The sequence below is a fragment of the Bactrocera neohumeralis genome, chromosome 3 (assembly GCF_024586455.1).
Source record: "Bactrocera neohumeralis isolate Rockhampton chromosome 3, APGP_CSIRO_Bneo_wtdbg2-racon-allhic-juicebox.fasta_v2, whole genome shotgun sequence".
Lineage (NCBI taxonomy): Eukaryota > Metazoa > Arthropoda > Insecta > Diptera > Tephritidae > Bactrocera > Bactrocera neohumeralis.
Window position 1 is genome coordinate 40,302,229 of NC_065920.1, and position 14,293 is coordinate 40,316,521.

The window sequence follows — 14,293 nt, forward strand, 5'->3', positions numbered from 1 at the left end:
AAGAAAATACATCAAGCTACCTGGCTGTCTCCGGATCGAAAAACCACCAACCAGATCGATCATATTGTGATAGACGGAAGACACGCCTCCAGTGTTCTAGACGTGCGTACGCTCCGAGGTCCTAACATTGACTCGGACCACTATCTTGTTGCAGCCAAGATTCGCACCCGCCTCTGTGCAGAAAAAAACACACGCCACCAAACACAAGGGAGGTTCGACGTCGAGAAGCTGCAATCACAACAGACAGCCGAACGATTTTCTACTCGGCTTGTACTCCTGCTCTCTGAGAGCACTCGTCAACAACTCGGTATAAGGGAACTATGGGACGGCATTTCAGACTCCTTACGTACAGCTGCAACTGAAACCATTGGTTTTCGGAAAATGCAAAAGAACAGCTGGTACGACGAAAAGTGCCGTGTCGCAGCGGAGAGAAAACAGGCTGCCTACCTCGCAACGTTACGATCGACCACAACACGTACGGGATGGGATAGATACCGAGAGTTGAAAAGGGAAGCGAGACGCATTTGCAGACAGAAAAAGAAAGAGGCCGAAATGCGTGAGTATGAAGAGCTTGATAAGCTGGCCGACAGGGGTTATGCTCGAAAATTCTACGAACAAATGCGGCAGCTTACAGAAGGTTTCAAGACCGGAGCATACTCTTGTAGAACCCCCAAAGGTGATCTAGTCACTGATGCCCAGAGTATACTTAAATTATGGAGGGAACACTTCTCCAGCCTGCAGCAGAATGGCAGTGAACGTACAACGCCAGGAGAAGGCGAACCCGATTCCCCAATCGATGACGATGAAGCAGACGTTCAATTGTCCGACCATGAAGAAGTTCGAATAGCGATTACTCGCCTGAAGAACAACGAAGCGGCGGAAGCCGATGGATTGCCAGCCGAGCTATTCAAACACTGCGGCAAAGAACTGATAAGGAGCATGCATCAGCTTCTTTGTAAAATATGGTCGGACGAAAGCATGCCCAACGATTGGAATTTAAGTATGCTATGCCCAATCCATTAAAAAGGAGACCCCACAATCTGCGCCAACTACCGTGGGATTAGCCTCCTCAACATCGCGTATATGGTTCTATCGAGCGTATTGTGTGAAAGATTAAAGCCCACCGTCAACAAACTGATTGAACCTTATCAGTGTGGCTTTAGACCTGGCAAATCAACAACCGACCAGATATTCATCATGCGCCAAATCTTGGAAAAAAACCGTGAAAGGAGAATCGACACACACCACCTCTTCGTCGATTTCGAAGCTGCTTGTCGACAGCACGAAAAGGAGCTGTCTTTATGCCACGATGTCTGAATTTGGTATCCCCGCAAAACTAATACGGCTGTGTAAACTGACGTTGAGCAACACCAAAAACCCCGTCAGGATCGGGAGAGACCTCTTCGAGCCGTTCGATACCAAACGAGGTTTCAGACAAGACGATTCCCTATCGTGCAACTTCTTCAATCCACTGCTGAAGAAAATAATTCGATCTACAGAGCTTTATCAAGCAGGTATAATCTTCTATAAGAGTGTACATCTGTTGGCGTACGCCGATGATATTGATATCATCGGCCTCAACACCCGCGCCGTTAGTTCTGCTTTCTCCAGACTGGACAAGTTTTTATCCGAATGGACGAAAACACTCCAGCTCTGAAAGTATTCGACGCAGTACCCGCCGGTGGAAGCAGAGGAAGAGGAAGAACTCCACTTCGTTGGAAGGACCAAGTGGAGAAGGACCTGGCTTCGCTTGGAATATCCAATTGGCTCCACGTAGCGAAAAGAAGAAACGACTGGCACGCTGTTGTTAACTCGCCTATAATCGCGTAGGCGGTGTCTACGCCAGTAAAGAAGAAGAAGTATTTGAGATACGCGTCGTTTTGTGAGGCTCTAAAAGTGAATTCTTTGATTTCTAATATGTTTGAATTTATTGAACAAAAAATTGCGATAAAGCACCATCTCATACTGTATTGTTTATTCGTCAACATTTCGCCACATTTTCAACTAATATCGGGCCGCACCAATCGAATTCGCCTGATTTACCTTCGTGTAGCTTCTGGCTAATCAGCAAATTCACATGATCACTTCGAGAACACCGTTTTGACTCAATTGAGGATATAAAAGCTGAATCGAAGAAGGCTGTAATGGCCATCATAACGGGTGAATTTTCCAAATGCTATGACGACTGGAAAATTCTTTGGCATAAGTTTATAACAGCGGGAGGGGATTACTTTGAAGGAGATGAAATGGACAAAATTCACCTTTCTATTTGATCACAGTAGTATATTACAATACAACGTCCTCAAAATAGGCTAAAATCACCATTAACTCAAGGCAATGAGACATGGATCCATTTCCTTCTAATAAGATCAGATAGTTTGGATTCGTTGGTAAGCATATCGTTTCTGATTTCCACAATTCGCTTTTTTGACTTTAGGCGGACCTTTGTCATCCCAGTAAAGCTAACAACATACATTTCGAGCAGAATTGTCTCTACATTTATATTCCATTTCACTTCATTTACTCGAACATTTACAAGTATAGTAACGAGGTTTTCAATCGGGACACTACAAAAGTAGACCAATAGGAACAGCTAAAGATCCTCTTTCGACATTTCTCTTCATTAAGGTTTGCCATTTCATCATGGAAAGATATACGATCCAACAACTACTCGAAGTTATTAATATTTACTACCGTAATTCGGAGTCTAGCCTCAACTTTAAGAGCACTACGTCCAATTTATGGTCGTCATAATCGTCCTGTCAGATCAACAATTGAGCGTCTAGTGGAAAAAATTTAATTCACAGACACAGTACAAAATGTTGCCGTGCCAGTGAGACAAAGAAGTTCCCGTAGTGTCGAAAATATTGCTGCCGCTAGCACATCAGTTGAGGAAGACCCAAATCAGTCTCTGACACGTCGTTCTCAAGCGTTCGTCATCTCTGTGACGTAGTTGTGCCGAATTTTGCGAAAAAATCTTGGTCTTGAATGGTCGTATGTTCGTGAATTGTGCTGAGCTGAGCAACAACTTGAAAATTATCCAGATTTTCATCGAAAAATCATCTTATACGATGAGCCTCATTTCTGGCTAAATGGCTTCGTCAATAAGCAAAATATGCGTTATTAGTCAGGCAGCAATCTACACGTACTGGGAATCGCTACCACTCAATGATAACCGAATTGGATAATATGGACTAGGACAATATGTGGTTCCAATAGGACGGCGCCACAAGTCAAGACCAAAAAGCCATTGACGATTGATGAAGAGCGTACAAATATCGGCAGCAGTATCGGCCGATTTATGCTTAAAAACCTTCGAAAATTGGGTTCAGCGTCTGGAACTCTGCAAGCGGGCCCGTGGTTGGCATGAAAAAGAGAACGAGTTCCGTACATAATGGCATCGAATGTACACACATGTATCACAGGAATTAAGAACTTCATTGAAATCTCGAACCGGTTTTGTTTTATTAAAAACAGATTTTTTAGCGCTCTTATTGAAAAACGTTTATATTAAATTCTTTTAGTTTTTGCGGGAGGATTCTGATTTGAGGCTTACAAAATGCAACCCATACAAGAATTGAAACCGAGCGACCATCAAGTCCGTCACAGGTTCGATGAGTGCGGCCAAAACGATATTTTGTATTTGGAGTGATGATTTGGAGTGATGATCACAAGTCATTGTTGATACGTTGTTACATCCACAAATCCACAAAAAGTAACAGTTTGGTGTTCTCTATCGACATAGGGAATCTTTGGCCCATAATTTTTAAAACATGAAGCCACCTATTTTGTTACAGTCAATCGGGAACTTTATAATGCCATCATTAGTAGTTTTTTTGGGACTGAATTGGAAGTTGTTTACGTGGACGAACTTCAATTGCAAGTAGCTGGTAGCTGATATAAAGCAACCAATTATTTAAGTCAACTTTTGTCGAGCGCATTACATCTCCTGGCATATCCTACATGATCGTGCGATTTCAGGTAGCTTCTAGTCTTGGAAGTGAATATTCGGCAGGTTATTGCTGACATACGGCTTCAATTGCTGCAAAAAGTGGTCGAAAATTGGAATTTATACGAGCCAGTCGGGCCATTTCCTGCCCAATAAATTTTAAAACATAATTGCAAGCCCTTATCTTTATAATACAGCTAAATTCTTGGTCATAACTTTAAATTATATGCGTTCTAATTCTTCTAGGAAATCACATGTCTAAACAAAAATCCCTCAAACTTCCCACCATTCCGCAGAACAGTTTCCTCTGCTTGCCATTATAAGTAGAAAAAGAGTGTTTAAATTGTTACAAAAGTCTAACGGTTAACATCTAATGTCAAGCTACCTTCAAAGTAAGAGATGGCCATGTTTATATAAGAGTATATAATACAACAAATGACTCGACCAAATTAGCACGTATAAGAGCTGACAATGACATGAGCACACCTAACAGAGCAGTTTACATTTCAAATTGTGTTGTTGTGTTTGTTGGCCAAAACATGAAAGTATTTGATTTAATGCGCAAGTAAAAGTAGCTAAGTAAAACACATATATACACACATATACATGCACACACACATGCCAAGGACTCTATGCTCAAAGGTTTATAAACAAAAAAGTTACTTAAAAGCCAAAAATTCAAACACATTAACATTACATATGCATGAAGTACATACATATGACTGTATATATGTACTTTGTGTACTCATATGCACGCGCTCATGCATGACGAGCCATCTTTGTGTGCTCCAAAAACATCCTTCAAGCGAAGCGCTGCGCTCATAAGCCACTGCTTTGGCTAACAAAGAAGCAAACCGAATAAAACAGACACAAAATATATATAATCCCCAAACAGCCTTAATACACTTGTCACTAATTATGGCCGTATTTCAGTGCCTCCGCGCTGACACCACACCGTACACCGCTCCCAGCACGCTCATCATATTATCACTTTCTCTGTCATCTTAATAATTCCTCTAATTCATTATTTGCTTTTCACTCTACTTACACGTTCCAAGTATCTCGTCTACAAGTAAGAGCATCGCGCCTTACATGCACACGTGTCGGGAGTCAAACAAGAATGAGCACATGTAGTCAGTGCTCATCTCTCACTTTTTGAGCTATTGAACTACAAGTATTAGACGAAAGTCAACGTGTGAATTACGGCCATACATAAATACAAAGACTTATAAATGAAAGAAAGAATATGTGCGGAAAGCACTTTGGAAAATAGATTCTGCCGTGTAGGCAAAGCCTCTCTAGGAGAGTCATATTTTTCCTTAAGGTTTTAGATTTCGAGACACTGAGTGGACGTAGCCTTATCTGTATGTCTGTTTTAAAACAAGCTAAAAATGGATCTAGATTCGAGCTCAGTCTGCGAACAATTGTCAAACCGCTAGCCTCTCGATAAATAATGAACATGTTTTTATAACGAAAAATCTGGGGTAAATTGTAGATTCCTGCATTTGTTAAACAAAACTCAAGAGTAAAGGGTTCTTCCAAAATTTAGCTTAAGTAAATTGTTTATTATATAGACTAACTATAGAGAATTACTAATTTTTTGCACCTTGCCTTCAAAAAAAGCTACGTATTATTTTTAAAGGTGATACGAAAAGTCCAGAACATCCTTCTTCATTAACTGACAGATTTGGAGATTTGGTTTACAGTGATATGAACTATAATTATATAATTTTAACGGTATAGCGGCCCATTCTTTCACCATCTGTATCGAGAGTGCTATCCAATTCAAAATTTCTCGTGAGCTACACATGTTGCTCCGAGGGCAGTAAAAGTGATCTAATCATCGTAATCAAGTCATGTAATCAGATTGTTTCGTAACTGTACTAGAAAGGGCTGTTTTAAGCATAACTCGCCCAGAAAGCTTATTAGCTTTGCAGCTGCCTATACAGTATAGGCCTCTCTTACATCTAGCATCCATACTAACCGCATAATAAAGTACAAAAGCGAAGCGAATTCCAAGAAACATTAAAATTTTAATCCTACTTAATAGAAGGAACCGACACTGATCATTCCAACAAATAATCTGGTGAGTAGATATATCAAATGGAATACTTTATTTGAAAACTGTGGATATATTTTGTCACATATCTCTCAAGTTTTTTCGCGAATAGGTGAAAGTTGACTCACGCTAACGGAGTTCAATCTCTTTATGAATTGACTTTACCCAAAATTTTCTCACTGGGCATGTACTCCGCTTATGCGTTAACTGACTATGTTTATACCAACATGTATTCCAACATCGCTTATATATCCAATATATGATGAGCGGATATATATATACGTATATGTATATATGTGAGCATATGTTTTCCAGATTGCCAAAATATGCGCTTATGAATATAACAATTATCCACATCACTGATTCGTGTTCCAAATTCTTTGATAACAAAAACGTAAGCAGTTCACTCATGGAGTTCGGTTAAGTTGACAGCACATAGAAAATGCTTATAAGATGTGATCCATTTATGCCTACACACATAAATATATGTATACATATATGTAAACAAAATTAAAAAAAATAGAATAGCAAGATTTCACTATAAAACTCGTGACATCGCCCAGAAGATGGGAGTTAGTCACCAAACCATTTTAAACCATCTGCAGAAGGCTGGATACACAAAAAAGCTTAATGTTTGGGTGCCGCATAATTTGACGCAAAAAAACCTTCCGGACCGAATCAACGCTTGCGATATGCTGCTGAAACGGAACGAACTCGACCCATTTTTGAAGCGGATGGTGACTGGCGACGAAAAATGGATCACATACGACAATATCAAGTGAAAACGGTCGTGGTCGAAGGCCGGTGAATCGTCCCAAACAGTGGCCAAGCCGGGATTGACGGCCAGGAAGGTTTTGCTGTGTGTTTGGTGGGATTGGAAGGGAATCATTCACTATGAGCTGCTCCCATATGGCCAGACGCTTAATTCTACCATCTACTGCGAATAACTGCACCGCTTGAATCAGGCGATCGACCAGAAGCTCCCAAAATTGGCCAACTGAAGGGTGTTGTGTTCCACCAGGACAACGCCAGAGCACACACTTCGTTGATGACTCGTCAGAAGCTACGGGAGCTCGGATTGGAGGTTTTATACACCATATAGCCCGGACATAGCGCCAAGTGATTACCACCTGCTCCTATCCATAGCGAACGGCCTTGTTGGTGTAAAGTTGAACTCAAAAGAGGCTTGTGAAAAGTGGCTGTCCGAGTTCTTCGCAAATAAGAAGGGGCTTCTACGAGGAGGGTATTATGAACTTGACGTCTAGATGGAAACAGATTATCGAACGAAATGGCGTATATTTGAACTAAATTCGATCACTTATTGAAACTGTTAAACCATGAAAATTTCATAACTTTGAGAACATGTACAACACATGTACCACAAATCAAAAAAGTTGAAACTAATTTAGGAGAAGCGTTGCCACCTGTTTTTAAAAATTACGTAGTAAGCATAATAAGGTAAGACGCATAATAATATGGATATTAAGTCAAAAATATTTAAAAGGAAGAAAATTATTTAAAAGGAGTTGTAGTGTAGAATACTTTTGCAAAATATTGCCACATTTTTCAGTTTTGCTATTCAATTAAATTGATAAAATAAATGCAATATTAAACTATGAGTGCCAAAAGTTGCAAATTTTCTTATTTTGACAAAATTATTTTTGAGAAGTGTTGCCACCAGTTTGAAATATTTAAGTCAAAAAATTAATAAGATAAAAAACACAGCAAAAATGTGTGCGAAATTAATATGGTGCAAAAGGGCTCGAAGCTTCAAATATTTTCAAACAAGGTTGCCACTTGTTTCAAATGTTTGGATAAATTAAATTATTGTAGAAAATTTTGGCACTGGTGCAATATAAGAATCAGACATATAAAAATTCTTTCGGAAATATTTTGGAACAGTGTTGCCACCAATTTGAAAGATTTTAATAAAAACATGTACATATGTATGTACATATATGTATAAATATCTAAACAATGTTTTGATGACAAAATAAAAAATGAAATATATTTAAAAAATTATGGATTAAAATATTTGTAATTTTAGAAATTTTGTTACTTTTGTCATTCAATTCGTTTAATGAAAAAAGGCAATATTTAATTATGGCTAGCAAGAGGATCAAGTTTAGTTATTTTGTCGACGTGTTGCCACCAGTTTGAAATATATAAGTCCAAAAGTTAATAATTAGAGCTTTAAGGCGTTCAAAAAGGCTTTTAGCGTAAAATAATTTCAAACAAGGTTGCCACATTTTAAATTTTTTTAGTAAATAAAATTATTTTACTAAATTATGGCATTGTTAAAATATTAAAATCATATAAACAAATTTGGATATATTTTGGAAAAGTGTTGCCACCTATTCAAATATTTTTTTAATAAAGAAATCACATTTTACAAGTTCATACATACAATATGTACTCATCTCCTAATTTTTTTTTTGTCAAATAAAATAAAGCATTTTAAAATTTTCTATAACCATTATTATTACATATACATACATATGTGTGTACTGCACTTACACTTATAAATATTATTTTTAGCATTAATTATTGCAGTATTTTTTCAATAATTAAATTATTTATTGTCTGATAATGTCCTCATATTTAAATTATACACTACAAAACCAATCAGATAATAATAGAACAAGTAAGTAATAAAAGTTTCATGTAAAAGTACATACGTATTTACAACAAACTTACTCATTATGTGGGATATCCTCATCCTGTTCGGCGACCACAGCGAAAATATTTAGTTTAAACAGCAAAACAAACAAGCAAAGCGCCAAAGCGCCCAAATGTTTGCGCTCCATTATGACGTAGCGTCGCGTGTCGCGGCAAATGCGGAAGCGTTTGTTTGTGTGTGTGAAGGATTTCTGACTTTTTTATTGTGCTTTTTTTTTGTTTGTTTTATGTGTTGATAATTCAAATATATGCGCTGAAACACTATTTTTACACAATATATATATATGTATATGAGTGTTTTTTTGTTGTCAGTTCGCGCTTTCGCGATATGCGCTTTTTATAGTTTTGGCAAATTGCTTTTGACGCTTTATTTACGGCCGCTTATTGTTGCTTTGTTCGCATAGACAGTAGGCCTTTTGGACACTGAGCGCTTGTAAGCGTTGATGAAGATGATTTGTTGTGCCTTTTAGCGGCCAATTGTTGCTGTTGCTGTTGTTTTTGCTTTCAATTTATAGTTGCTTTCTTTGTGTTATGCTTGTTGTTGATGTTGGGCATTTGTGTCATTATCCAACACCAGCCATACACGTATGTGGATAATTAGTGAACTGCTGTTTTTTGTTGTTGTTGTTGACTATTTTATTGTATTTTTATTGGCCTGTTGTTTATTTGATTGTTTTTATTGTTCTTACGTTGTTTATTATCTAGCTTTTGTCACTCGACACGCACTGGCCCTGTGGTCTGTAATGCCACGCTCACCGGTGCGTATACGTAATGCGTAAATGTCAGAGTAAATGTGTGCGCGACCATTCACATGCAGCAAACAAGCGAAAAATCTGAACGAGTGAACTGTGTAATTCTCATATTTAGTTGCGCAGCGGGTGGTGTTGCGGTTGGTTGTTGTTGTTTTATATTGTTTGTTGTTGCACTTGTGCGGGTTTTTATGTGTTTTACACTGCGTTTTCAAGGTAATTTTTTATTCAACGCCTCCAACTGAGTGCTTTATATTTTTCTCTAATAATTTTCACACTCACAATCAAACTACACATGTATACTATATATGTCGAGTTGTAATTTACGCACACCTGCTCGCCATGCTGTAATACTTGGACTGTTGTACCCAATTAGCTGTCAGCACTTGACCCACTCGCCTTTTTTCCATATTTTCAAAGAGCATCCAGCAAAAACGTTCGAAATTTTTTTCACTAATTTTACATTAGTTCGTATATATGTATGTATATGTGTATATATATTATTTTTAATTTATATTTATAATATTATTGTGTGCACCGATATGTGTTTTTAGTTGATTTATAACCATTTATTGACGCGTAATTTATTTTAGTTTAGTGTATGTGCTGCGTACAAGCGGCAAAACTGCAAAGAGAAGAATGAAAAATAAATTAGATTTCGGTTTTGTTCAAATTTGCCGAGAATTGTGTACTAAAAATCGACAACAAGTTATAAACTTTATAAGAATAATGTTATAGCTGCTGGTTAGTTGAAAAGGGAGACGCAAGAGCACCAGACGGCAGACCGCCACACTTTAACTATCATTAAGCCATATGTATTCACTAACTCAGTGGATTTAGTAAGAAACCTGATTGGCACCCCAGCTGCCCAATGTGTCTTAAGTTGGAGCATTGGCAGGCGTGGAATATGTGCTTTCCCATTTGGATATTCACATGGATAATGTGCGCCACATTCACTTTTCCACTTTTTAAAGGTGGTACCTTAAATTTAGGTGCCCTGTGAAGACCCCTACAACTCAGTCCCTAGAAGTAGAACCTTTTTAGTATTTTTGGTCTGTCCACCTTTAACACTACCCCACAGTAACTTTGTGAAATGCAAGGTGTTGCTAGTGTTCCAAGACCAGAGGGTTCCTCCCGAGTTAATTGCTTTTAATAACCCCTGTAGGAGCTAAATGGTCTGGGTCAGATTAGAGGATACAATGCCCAGGATAGTATTAGTTGCCGCTTGGCTGTCCACTAGAAGATTTATGGACTTGCTGTTTGGAGCCTACTTGGCAGCTTCTGTTATGCCAAACATTTCAGCTTGAAATACTGATTTGTAGTCATTTAGTTTGAAGCCAAAGCCTACTCATGTCCTTAAATCACCCATCGATCGGTCGGTGAATATGTAGTCTTCGCCGTAGGAACTGTCGATCATAACACCATTGGTCCATTCTACTCTTCTAAGGAATAAAAACGTTGTTTTTAATTCCTAATGAATCTCCGAATTCTCGGTCGCTTTGTCAATTAATCTTAAGCTTGTTAACAAGGTTGAGTATTATACTATTCGCATGGTGATGCCGAGTCTAGCTCCAATATCTTAAAATCATGAGCAGACCGTAAGCATTGTCTCCAACTTCTCTGCGTATGTATTGGCCAGATATCGAGGATAACCTCAGATTTTTGATTGAAATTTCTTTCTCAGAATTTTAACCGTTTTACTAAACCCATTTTTAACCAATTTTTTTTCAATACAAACTGTAGCATATTATTAATTTTTTATAATCGTGTCACTTTGGCCGATTCAACATTAGAGCGTCAGCACTTTCTTCTCTTTATTAATTCACATCAAGTGCAAGCAAAGTCCCTTCCCAGGTTAAAATATAGTCGGACGAAAGCATGCCCAACGATTGGAATTTAAGTGTGCTCTGCCCAATCCACTGATTGGATATTATCAGTATGGCTTTAAACAATGGAAAATCAACAACCGACCAGATATTCGCCATGCGCCAAATATTGGAAAATACCCGTGAAAAGAGAATCGACACACACCACCTCTTCGTCGATTTCAAAGCTGCTTTCGCCAGCACGAAAGGGACCTGCCTTTATGCCGCGATGTCTGAATTTGGTACCCCCGCAAAACTAATACGACTGTGTAAACTGACATTGAGCAACACCAAAAGCTCCGTCAGGATCGGGAAGGACCTCTCCGAGCCGTTCGATACTAAACGAGGTTTCAGACAAGGCGACTCCCTATCATGCGACTTCTTCAGAGAAAAAATTCGAGCTGCAGAACTTAATCGAGCAGATAGAATCTTTTATAAGAGTGTACAACTGCTGTCATAGGCTGATGTTATAGATATCAACGACCTAAACACCCGCGCCGTTAGTTCTGCTTTCTCCAGACTGGACAAGGAAGCAAAGCAAATGTAAAGTCCTCTCTCGACGAATAAAAACCTCTATAAGTCACTCATTATTCCCGTCCTGCTATATGGTGCAGAGGCATGGACGATGACAGAATCTGATGATGGGTTTTCGAGAGAAATGTTCTGCGAAAGATTTATGGTCCTTTGCGCATTGACCACGGCGAATATCGCATTCGATGGAACGATGAGCTGTATGATATATACGACGACATTGACATAGTTCAGCGAATTAAAAGACAGCGGCTACGCTGGCTAGGTCATGTTGTCCGAATGGACGAAAACACTCCAGCTCTGAAAGTATTCGACGCTGTACCCGCCGGGGGAAGCAGAGGAAGAGGAAGACCTCCACTCCGTTGGAAGGACCAAGTGGAGAAGGACCTGGCTTCGCTTGGAATATCCAATTGGCGCCACGTAGCGAAAAGAAGAAACGACTGGCGCGCTGTTGTTAACTCGGCTATAATCGCGTAAGCGGTGTCTACGCCAATAAAGCAGAACAAGAACAAGCACAAAAAGGTTAAAGAAGATCTTTAATTGAGTTTGATCTGTCAGTTGTTATGTCAACTATTTGCCATGGCGGTCCAATCTGAACAATTGTTTTTGAGATTGTACCGTTACCGTGTGAAATGAACCATGTCATGCCTGGCATATACTATATATCTTTTCAAATACAAAAGCTTCCTATACAAACACAAGTACTCAATCATTAAGTTTTTAAGTCAGCTATATACGCAAAATAGTGGTTCGATATCGGCGGTTTTGACAAGTAAACAACTTCTTTGGGGATTAAGTAACGTCCCTGGCCCCGGGTATAAAGATATAACGTTAAAGGTGTTGATGTGAACCCATAAAATACCAGTCCTGATCCGATCACCCATACTTAAAAAACACCAAATCTTAAAAATAAGATTAAATGAGTTTTGATGAAGAAACAGTATCTTGAACCGCCGTATTTCGTTGGTTTGCGATGTCAATAGTGATCGTTCAGCGCGATTCTAGCGAAACAGAATCAAATTGTGGCTTAGCAAGGAATCGAAATTATTTGAGCAAGCAAGATGTCGAGGGATGGATCATTTGCTGTACACTCGGCATCAAATGTTTTCTTCAACTTTTCGGAGATAAAAAAAAAAACAAAAAAACATTTCAAGAATTAGTTTAACCATATGCAAACTATGAATACATATTGAATTACAGTAAAGCCAATTTTGATGATTAATATTGTAATTTCTTATTTTACTTAGCTCAACAACTCGCATAAAAATCATATGTTTCTGTGTATTCTATATGAAGATGTTCCTAAAACTTGTGAAATATTTAATTACCAATATCCTTAGCCGCATGTGTAACAGTATTCAGTACAAATTATTGCATATTTTAAAACTTGAGATATAGATCCATTTTATTTTACGCCTATTATAGAAATTCATTTCTAATACACTGCCAAATATGTGCCAAGATTTATATATGCCGATGCATAGAGTATTAAAAAATATATTTGTTAGAATTTAATAAATTCATCACTATTTCCTTTTCGCCACACACGCTGCAACGCCACATCGGGCAGTGACGGAAATTGCCACAATCACATAACTTGTACTAATATATAAGTATATGTACATATGCATATACTTATACTTATATACATATGGTGCCGATACATAAGCATTTCTTCGTCGCAATAAAAAATTTTGACCTAGAAAATGGTCATAAACACATACATATACCAACAAATACAACGACCAGTCGCTGCACTTGTGTTGCATACCCTCAGGCGCAGTGGTTGCAAAAACATACTGGTATCTATACCAACTCACAACTGGAATGTGCTTCTATGTGCACCACGTTGCACGCATGTGCATTAGCTTTAGCATTCCCGTATTGACAGGAGTGGGCTTGTGGAGGCAGCTCATAAAAAATACACAAAAATACAAACGCGGTTAAATTAAAAGCATGCTATGTACAAGTATTAGTAATTGCATTTAAACATTAGGGTGGTAGGAATTGGACTTAACACAGTGTTATGAGGCGAAAGGGAGTGGTTGTTGTTTATAAAAAAATGATTTTAATTTATCACTTATGTTATTCCAATCTAATTTAGCACCTGCCTGAAGATAATCAAAATCAGACTAGTTGAGTTGATTTAATCATGTCCATGTGTGTCTGTTTTACTGTCCTTCTGTCTATTCGTCTCTCTGTATATACGCAACCTAGTTTGTACCGGTTTGGAGATATCGATTAGAAAATTTGCACACGTTTTCCTTAAGAAACTGCAATTTTGTCGGAACTGTTGATATCGAACCACTTAAGCGTTTGGCTGCAAAACAAACTGAACGAATGAAATCATATCCTTGTATGTGAAACTTTCTTATTTGACACGATATTTTCACGAAACTCGGCAGATATTATTGCTCGAAGGAACGGTACAAACACCAAAGCTATAGTAATATCGTTAACA

General features: G+C 38.3%; 1 protein-coding gene across 2 annotated transcripts in view; it reads right to left on the bottom strand.

The window, feature by feature from the left end:
• Nucleotides 1–14,293, bottom strand: part of LOC126752530 (voltage-dependent calcium channel subunit alpha-2/delta-3) — a 131,698-nt gene that overhangs the window by 105,375 nt on the left and 12,030 nt on the right. For both annotated transcript variants that reach the window (XM_050463411.1, XM_050463409.1), the window contains exon 2: nucleotides 8,706–10,061. In XM_050463411.1, coding sequence (XP_050319368.1) covers nucleotides 8,706–8,815 — 110 coding nt within the window. In that variant the 5' untranslated portion in view covers nucleotides 8,816–10,061. The remainder of the gene's footprint in view (nucleotides 1–8,705; nucleotides 10,062–14,293) is intronic.